The 10,121-nt window shown below is 41.1% G+C and overlaps 1 protein-coding gene across 6 annotated transcripts in view; it reads right to left on the bottom strand.

Annotated features, from left to right (window-relative positions):
• SIK2 (salt inducible kinase 2) overlaps positions 1–10,121 on the bottom strand; it is a 116,823-nt gene that overhangs the window by 5,743 nt on the left and 100,959 nt on the right. For 5 of the 6 annotated variants that reach the window (XM_038380776.2, XM_043501001.1, XM_043501002.1 and 2 more), the window contains 5 exons: positions 4,658–4,886; positions 3,324–3,608; positions 2,986–3,149; positions 1,677–1,790; positions 607–698 (listed from right to left, as the gene is read on the bottom strand). In XM_038380776.2, the coding sequence (XP_038236704.1) occupies positions 607–698; positions 1,677–1,790; positions 2,986–3,149; positions 3,324–3,608; positions 4,658–4,886 (884 nt within the window). The remainder of the gene's footprint in view (positions 1–606; positions 699–1,676; positions 1,791–2,985; positions 3,150–3,323; positions 3,609–4,657; positions 4,887–10,121) is intronic. The other variant, XM_043501000.1, reaches the window with a different exon arrangement.

The raw sequence follows: 10,121 nt of genomic DNA, 5'->3' as shown, positions 1-10,121 counted from the left end.
ACAGACCCTCTGCACACTAAAGAAAGCTAAGGACACACTACAATCTGCTGAATCAAACTTCTATGGTTCTTTATTATCACTGCAGTAGAGGCAGTGGTGGCTGTTGGGACCCAGCTCCCTTTCAGTCTCTCTCCCCTCCACTGCACAGAGGAAGTGAACAGGGCTACACCGTAGGGCTGAACTCAGGAGGGAAGCAGAAGGCTGCACCCTGTATCACTCCCCTCTGCTCCTCCCTGGACAGAGCCCCAGCTGACCCTGCCAGCCCATCAGCCTGGCCCCATAAGCAAAAAATTCACAGATCCCCAAAAGCCAAAATTAGGGTGAAATTGACAAAATCTGAATAAAATCTAGGAATTTTTCAGCAAAAATTGGTAAATACTGATAATGAAGGGCCTTAGTACTGTGTTCGTAGAGATTTTTAGATGAGAGAGTTTGCGCATCCCAAGAAAGTCTCTATTCTCCTATTACTCCTGGGAGGAAGTTGCATGCAAATCACTCATCTACCCAGATTGTGAACCATAGGAACAGCCATAGTGGGTCAGACTAAAGGTCCATCTAGCCCAGTATCCTGTCTTCCGACAGTGGCCAATGCCTGGTGCTTCTCACCTGTGTTCTTGTAACTGCTGTTCCAGGCTTCGGGGCAGTTCTTTGCAGTACAGCTGGCAGGTATTCTGGGCTTTTGACAGCAGGCTGGGTTTCTGCAACAATACCAAAAGATGATGGATTTAAAGTGTGAAATGAAACGCACTGTTTTAAATGCATGAGAGTCCAGGAGAGACTGAACTGTCCCATAAAGTCTCAGCTGGGGAAGTACTTGTTTATCCTATCACAATGTGAGGGTTTTTAAGAGATTGGTGGCATCATTTTCAAGAGCGAATGTGCAAGTTTTGGATGTCTAACATCTAGCACCTGGTTTTGCAGCACCACCAGTTACTGGTAGTGCCTAGAGGCCCCAATCAGGGATCAGGATCCTATTGTGCTAGGCACATGTAACTAAAAGATAGTATTTGCCCCAAGCAGCTTTCAGTCTAAGTAACCACCCTCCACTATAACTGAAGCTAGTGGTACTTGGAGGTACTCTGCACTCTGAAAAACCAAGCCCAATGTCACTCATGTTGGATACCCAAAATAATCTGAACCACTCAGAACTCAAGCACACTTGAAAATGTTGGTCTGTTTCTACATTATAGATCTGATTAGGTACTAACTGGTAGCTGTAATTGATTTCAGACATTCTTGGAGGTTAGTCTTCTCTGGGAATTTTTATTATACAAGCTGAAAGAATTTGCAGAATGTGTGTTCTTAAAAGGAAACCAGTAAAAATAAAAAGAGAAATGTTACTCAGATGAAAAAGGACAGAGGTTCCTCAGATCACTTCCCAAACCAGATCTTGCGATATTTCCTTTAAAGGAATGCAACCAAGTGGAGCTACCAAGAACTGCCATTGAACTCTTGTTACTCATATTTGCCTCTAATTAATAAGTAACTGGCTAAGAAAGTGGAAAACCAGAAGCAGTAGCTGCAGCAACCAAAGGAACCCCTAGTACACAAGGTGTAACATGAATTTTTGTCGCTTTACTAGTTATCCACCATTTTTCTCATTGAAAATAACTCAGTGGCTAGATTGGTATGTACTGTCAATGGCTGGCTTGACATTGTGGAGGAAGGCACCATACCTGCAGTCTGTGTTGCAAGTACTGTGTTTCTAAGCTCTGCCGCCTGGATAATAACTGGGGATGCACGCCATTAGGGAAGGCAGATACAGTCTCCTGCTGCTGAGAAGCTTCCTCCTGGGAAGAGAAGGCAAGAGCACAGTTTAATTCCTCCAGACAGAAGCTACATTTTCTGCTTAAACTCTTTAGGGAGCTGCTTACACAGATCTCCATAGTTGCAGTGACTGGGGCTGTAGTGCCACTTGATCTGCAGGGCTCATGGCTCATTTAGGGTTGTTTAGAATTTAGACAGGTTTATTTAGAATTCTCCTCTATGCCACATAATAGAAAAAGCACACAATTGACTAACCTGGAGAAACACAAGGTATTTCCTGACTCATGTGCGCTCAGATCCCAGTGGCACCAGGACAAAGTAATCCTGACCCTGTGAATATGCCTCTTTTCAGAGTTTTAAAACTAAAGACAAAAGGCTTTTGATACAAATCTTAAAAAGAGCTCTAGACACAGTGGGTGTCTCCAACAGGCAGGATAGCTGCTGATGTGGCTGGAGAGAATGGTTCACTGGTTGGCACCACAACTGAGCTCCGACATGTCACACTTAATGACCCATTCTTCCGAATGGATTGTGACTTTCTGGTTTCAGAGCATGAGGAGTGGCACCTAAGTCTCATACTGAATTGTGAGAAAGCACTGGGATTATCAGTGCTTCAGAGTTGCTCTCTAGAGCATTTTGCAAGGAGTACTATAGGTTCTATTGACCATCCATGCTGATTATTCGCTTGAGCAGATGGGCCCAACAATAAAGATAGAAAGCGCTTATTATTTACAGTTGCTGCCTCTTGTTTTATTACAAACAGGCAAATAAAGGAAAGTGGAAGCAACTAGTTCGATTCTGCCTGGCAAAATAAGGCTAAAGCTGGGCAAGTGATGAACTACCAGCCACATTTAAAATGACGATGGAGGTTCAGTTCTGTTACAGCACAGTAGCTCCACTGTGGCAGAACAGAATGTAGCGCATGATGCATCTAAAACACATCCTTTAGACAAACTAACAATCCGTTGGATCTGAAAAGCCCAGAATACCATCTCACTGGTTCCACAAGGCTGGCAAACACTAACCCATAGGAGGTCAATACCTGCTCTACACTCCATTATACAAGTGAGGGGGAGAGAAGCAAATTTAAGATCTAAATTAATGTCTCTTCTAGGTCTCCCAGTGCATCTCCTCTCCTCATCTATCTCTTTGAGGAAGGGCTTGTTTCGGCTTGTGGCTTGTACAGCACCAAACACATTATCTGTGCTTAACACACACCTGAGGGGGGCTGTTTACAAGATTCTGCAAGTGGGGAGTGGTTGATGTTAGGTTGGGCTCTTCTTCTGATCCCATCTGTTCATATAGCAGCTGGACTTTATTCAGCTCTAGGATTCCTTTGGTTCGTGCCAGATTCTGAAGGTGCTGTCGAAATGCTACAATTCCTGGACAAAAGTCAAACAGAACGATATCAGCAAAGCTATTGCTATTCAGTCAGCACAGCCAGCTGAACTCTGACAGGGCCCAGCTGAGCCATATTTTGCCACTAAAGCTGGGGTTAAAGCAAACATGGTACTACATTTGTACATAACTTCTCATGACAACAGTGAAACAATTACCTTGTGTGAGGGATGTGTCAGATGCCCTGCGCCCCTCTCGGAAACTGACGGGGGAACGGTTGTGGGCCTCTCGTTTTTGGGAGGTCAGTGCCTGCATGGCTGGATTGGCAGGTCTCAGGCCTATGAAAGGGGGTGTCATTCTGGGTGCTGGCTGGTTGGCCAGCACCATTTCCTTCAGGGTAGGAGTGTCCTCAAGGAAGTTAAGATCCCTCTGAAAAGATCCCATATCATATTCTGAGTCAATGCTGCCCAAAGATGGATTCTCATCCAAGGAGTAGACTTTCCCTGTAAGAAATAACAAAGGCCAGATTAAATAGAAAGAGCAGTAATTTAGCAAAGCAAAGCACCACAGGTTTGAGCCATTTTTGCAAGCATGGTCTCCAGTGACTGGCATGGAGGAAGTGTAAGAAAAATGCGAGCTTTATAAACACACTAATACTTCCAGCACTGGAATAGGGTCACACCCCTGTTTTTAATACTAAGTTTAAGGATAAAATAAGTTAAATGGCTTGCTAACAAGGATACTGTTCCCTTCATGTAGAAATGTCCCAAAGCGCTTTTCAAATAGTCACTTCATTCACCACTGGGGTGAAACACAGAAGCCATTTACAGTGGACAGATACATTACACAACTATTGGGGACACGAAGATGTGCATTCCACATCCAAATGAAACTGTAGTGGGAATTGAGGGAGGTAGAATGGAATTATCCAAACTGGAACTTAGCCAGGTTAGTGGGAGCCAACACTTGAAGAAGTGCAATGGAATCTTGAATGGTTAGATGTGGTTATGAACTTGGCTCTATAATCGCTAAAAGACAACAGCTGAGGGCTTTAGCCTTGCACCAATCTTGTTTCCTTCACCACACTCTTTTTCTTGAGGAATTCCCCATTCAAGTACTGTCTAGATTCTGTTTAACATGGGAGAGCTGACAAGATCACAGCCCAACTTGGCATTGCTGCATCCCCGCATTGGCATTGGGCTGCCAGAGAAACTAGTGTTTCTTTCTAGGCATATATATCACCTGGTAATTAAATATCTTGGGATGGTTAATTATGCCAAAAATGTAACTCGTTTAATTTGCCTGCCACGCTCTACCCTTTCTACGTTGCCATTAGATTGGATAGGGTTGTGCTTGCATAGGCCAGCTCCGAGTTTGCTCTCTTGTCTTCATATCTGCCTCTATTAAGTAACAAATAATAAATAAAGCTGCTTTTCTTGATAGTTATTAATTTAAGACACAAACCAAGCTTGTGTTTTTCATCCAGCATGTAACAAGCTGGGCTCTTAGAGCCTTAATTAAACTTCTGCGGAGACCTCTACAATGTATGTACCTGTGCCTGGCATCATGACAAGCTGGTTGGTCACTTCTGCCAGAGTGTGACGTCTTTTCCCACAGCGGGTTGCTTGGAGCGCTGCATATGCCTGCGCGGGATCATCTTCTGATTCGCCTTCTGTCTCTATTCCCTCATCAATAGAGGTTTCCATCATGCTAGTAGGCAGTGACTGGCATCCTTTCCTAATCACCATAGGGGGCAAGGGATCCAGCAAGCAGCCATTTACCTAAATGCCACAGGGAGAGGAAGACAGACAGCATTCAATTATTAGCATAGAGGCTCCCTGAAGAGTCAAATCTCTGCCCTATATTGTGAGACGCAGAGACACAGACTGAAACTGACTGAAAGCAGCCTGGATATTCAGTGTCATCTGCGAACTCCTCTGATTTCAATCAGAGACCAGTTCAGAGTTCCAAAGTGAGGTTCCAGAACAGTGGAATCACTGATCACCTTATTTTTAAGTTATTGTTGGAATCTCTCAAATTAAGTCTGTTTTACTTATTCTTGTCAGGAGTGTCTCATAAAATCTGCTTCTGGCTTAGCCACAAAATATTTAAATTTATGGAACATGTGAATTTTGTTCTCTTCAGTCTGTCCATTGTTTAATTTGGAGTTTGGCAAACAAGCATTTGTAAGACCAAGTTTGCCCTATTTAACTCTGCACTGTCTCTCTAAAACTGCAAAACAGTAAGTTCTCCTAGTGTATTTCACAAAGCATCAGCAAACATGCCCTTCCTTGGTTCATGCTTAGAACTGGTCATTTGCATTAAAGGTCCATTCCTCTTATCTTGTGTCTGCTCAGTCCAGCTGATGTGGTGGTGTCTGGGACTTGCAAGGGAAAATGAACATCAGTTTGTTCAGATAATTTTACAGTTTGATTCCTTAATAGTGAATAGGAAAAAGATGGCGCCTGTGTTCATACCATACTATGGCTGGTACTTTATGCAGTCTTAAAAAATAGTTCTAGCTCTAAAGTACCCTAGAAGCTGTAAGCAGCTTCCTTTTGCAAGGCTGGCCTGGGCTGCTACTTTTTTCTTCTGGAAACATCAGGGTGGATAAAAATATTTGTTCATTTGTTTATTCAACTATTTCAAAGTAACAATTACTAGCTCATTCAAAATTGAGAAACTGAATGAGAGTTGAAAAAGCAAGGAAGTGTATTCTCTCCCAATCTACGAATAAAAATGGAGGGTGAGGATGAGATCTATGAGAACTAAAATCCTGATGGACATGGTGACCTGAAACATTAACTACAGACACTTCCTTTAACAAATGAGTAGGTTTTAAATGCACTTTTGATACTTATTTTTTATGTATCCAGCACATGTAATATTTTTAACTAATAATGATTCTAAACTGCTTTTTTGTGCATTTAAAATAATAAAGTAGAATTAACGTACTTTCAGATTTTTATATTTGTAACTTTATAACTGCTTAAATATATATAAATATAGTATACTTCCTGGTTAGCAAAAAAGTACCAAATTTAGTATAAAGGTTATACATAGTTGTAAACCGACGTTTTCATGGTTACTAACCAATGAGAAATTGCCCCTTTTCAGGAAAATAACTAAACTACAGATGCAATTAAAGATAAAAATTAATTTAAATCAAATTTTTCTGTTTGCTGATTTAAAATGATTACAATCAGTGATTTAAATCATTGTCAGAAAGAACAATTAATTGCACACATACAAAATGGGAAATGACTGCCTACAAAGGAACACTGTGGAAAGAAATATGGGGATTATAATGGATCACAAGCTAAACAAGACTCAACAATGTAACACATGCAGAAAAAGCAATCATCATTCTCGGATGCATCAGCAGGAATGTTGTGAGTAAGACAAGAAGTAATTCTTCCGCTCTACTTTATGCTAATAAGGCCCACCCCTCTAGTATAGACTAACACACCATGTAGACAAGCCCTAAGGCTCTTGGATTTCTACCATTCAGATGTGGCTCCCAATAAATTATGTTTGCTATTATTCTGATGGCTAGGGTATAGTGTAGTTCAGAAACCCATCCTTGGTCTTGCTCAGTAGGGACAAAAGATGAAAGAATGAAGAGGCATCCTTGGGTTTGACATTTCATGGATCATGTAATAACATTTCCTCATTCTTGTTTTAAGAAGGTTTTAGGAGAAATAATTTAATCCTCTATTCCTGTGTAATACTGAACAGTTATTATACTTTTACCTTTATTATGTACAGTGCTGTAAATCTTCTCCAAACTCTTCAGAGGAGCTTTCCAACCATTGCCTGGAGCCTGGGAGGTACACTGCTCCTGAATTTTCCTCTCTTCTGCATTTTCATTTCGACTCCCTCCAACCAGATAATTACCTCCCCGCTCTTCACTAATCCCCATACATTTAAGCAGTTGCAATCTTACAAAATGGTGTACAGTTCTCTACAGAGTTTATAGTCTTATCAGATTAACTTCATAATTAGATAACTGCTGAGCTGTTCAGGGTTGGCCAACTGCCCACACATCTCTGTGGACTTTGCTTTCTAGTGAAAATCCAGTAGTTTTCACTACCTAGTCCGGGAATGTAATGTCTATACCTGGATAAGGGTTAGAGTGGGGAGCACCGCATAAACCAGATTACCAGACCCAGGGAAGGGGCAGGCATTCAGCTATGCCCAGATGGAGGATCCACAAAGCCCTCCAGATGAGAAATGACTGCCTGGTGGACTAAAAGAGATCTGTGTATGTTTCTGAGAAAGTCACTTAATTTCCATGCTTCCTGGACTATAGAAAGGAGACTTCAGGGTAAAACTGAAATTCTCTAGTTTATCCAGTCCTGCTTGTGTAGAAGCTGAGTCACGTTTTGGGGTGATACTCATGGATAGCTGGAGTTGTCTGTTCATCACCTCCACAGCTGCACGATGCTAAATGATAGATATTTTTAAGGATAAACTTAGAAGGGGAAGAATGCATTCAGGCTTTACCTAGAGTAAATTTGGATTCAGTTTTATTCTGGACACTTCCTGATATCTTTTGCAATTTAATTCTTAAACTTCCCCCTGTTCATAAACTCTTGAGTTTCCTGCATAATATTTTCAACCTGTTTTAAAACCCACTTGAGTAAGCAGCTTGATGCCACAAACAAGTTATTTCTGAATCTGTGGAATCCCTGTACTCTCCTTCACACCATTCCTGCAAGCCACCAAGTTGTGAGCACCTTCTTTCTGATCATGGACAGGGCAGGATGCCCTCTGAAGTCCATCAGAGCTGCTCCTTAGTCATTTGGAGATCACTGAGTGATATGAGGTGCTCCTGCTGACCCAACGAATGAGACTGGGACTGTTTTCTGGCATGGCAGTGCATAGCTCTAACTATAAGGGCCATCATCGCCAGAGACTGATTTCATGGGTTGCTTTTTTTAAATACAGGGATCGTTAGTGTCTCTCCCCAGTCCTGACTGAAGAGTGTAATAGGTGACTGCATTACAAGAAGGGGCTTTTGTATGCACACCCCGCTGGTGCAATTTAATACTGAACTAGTGTAATTTTGTGACAGTAACAGAACTTGAATGAAAGTTTTGCACATGGTCCTGAGCTAAGCAACATTAGCACAGTGCAGACGTTCCCACTACACACTGGAATTCAGTTGGCCATTCTGTAAAACTAGCATAACTTCCTAGTTATTAAACACAAGAGAAAAGATAACAAATGACCAGTCTGTATGTGCCTTCTCCCCGAGTTTAACCGCGAGTAGAGGGGCCTCTGAGGAGTCAGATAGCAATGTCAAATGCCAGGATGCAACTGATTCTTGCCACTGTTTTTACAGGGGTAGAGGATGCATGATAGATAAATCAACCACAAAACAGAAAAGCATTAGTGACACCTGAGGCCTTGCTAGATACATTACTAACACACAACCTCCAGCAGTTAAATCTGCACTGAAGGCAAAATGCTGGGCCCTACGGCCCTATCTTGACAGGTAAAGTTTGTGGCTTTCAACTGAGTAGCTGACCAAAACTGAAAAGATCTCAATGCTTATGTAGGATCCAGGCTAACAAGAAAGCACATTAGCTAGCTCCTTGTAGCCTTGGCTACCTCTCTAGCTACAACATGGCCAGCTAAATATCTTCAGCCCAGGGTGGACTGATTTAAATCAGCTAGCTAAATCATCAAGAGGCAAGTCTCAATTTAAATCACTGATTTTAATAAACTTTTCCATTTGTACTTCAGGTATTTTTAAAGAGGCACGTTCTCACTGATTGATATAACCATTAAAACATGTTGATTAACAATTAAATAGAGTCAACTGTGGAACTCCTTGCCTGAGAAGGTCGTGAAGGCTAGGACTATAACAGGATTAAAAGAGAAGTGGATCAATTCATGGAGGTTAAGTCCATTAATGGCCATGAACCAGGATGGGTAAGGAATGGTGTCCCTAGCCTCTGTTTGCCAGAGGATGGAGATGGATGGCAGGAGAGAGATCACTTGATCATTACTTGCTAGGTTCACTCCCTCTGGGGCACCTGGCATTGGCCACTGTTGGTAGACAGGATACTGGGCTGGATGGACCTTTGGTCTGACCCAGTGTGGCTGTTCTTATGTTCTTTACACTATATTTGATGCATATTTTTGCTATCTAAAACTAGACTATAACTATGTATATTTATTTAAGCAATTATATAGTTTATTTTCACATTCTTATCAATTGTACATTTAGATACGTTTGAAAACGGTGAATGATTTATTGCTTATTTACTAGATAATTATCTTTTTGCTCATCATTTGCGTCAAGCTGCATTAGGATGGGAACTGGAATTTAATTAAACACACAAAACAGCATATAAAGTTTGTTATTAAACAAAACTACCTCAAATGTTTTGGATAATTAAACTTCTCTTATCAAAACATGTTTCACATTTTCAACTAAACAATTTGTTAAACAGAGATTAACTAGTGAGTGAATTAAACTGATTATTTCAGATCAGCCTGGGCAAGTTTTCAAATATGCCTAAGTGAAAGTGACTGAAACTTAAATTGCCTACTTGCCAAAGTCTCCTGAAAATGACAGTCTCTTAAATTACTTAGCTTGACCTATTGTGCCCTATTTATAAAGCTTGATCTCAAATTAAGGCCCCCCCCTCCCCGAATACTTTCCTTATATAGAAAAGCAGCCTTTAGATCCCAGGTTTTGATAGAGGCTCATGGATTCAGCACATTTTTTTATTTAACCCTTTTAAGAGAAGTAGTTTAGGCCTGAACATATTTTGTATTAAAATCAGATTTCATTTTAATCAGGTTTAAAAAAATATTAAACAAATCCAAATTTTTTTATTTTAAAAAAATCGATGGTTATCCACCCAGTTTCAGGTGAATAGCATCTTAAAGAACAATAAGAGGGCTTTTCAATTACATTACACTAACTCAAATGAGCTAACACAATTGAAAACTCCATCCTATTTGCTGTCAAGCAGTGCCTATTTGTTGTCCCCCCCCCC

The sequence above is a fragment of the Dermochelys coriacea genome, chromosome 22 (genome assembly GCF_009764565.3).
Source record: "Dermochelys coriacea isolate rDerCor1 chromosome 22, rDerCor1.pri.v4, whole genome shotgun sequence".
Lineage (NCBI taxonomy): Eukaryota > Metazoa > Chordata > Testudines > Dermochelyidae > Dermochelys > Dermochelys coriacea.
Note: the sequence above shows the minus strand (reverse complement) of the source record. Positions and strands in the feature narration are given on the sequence as shown.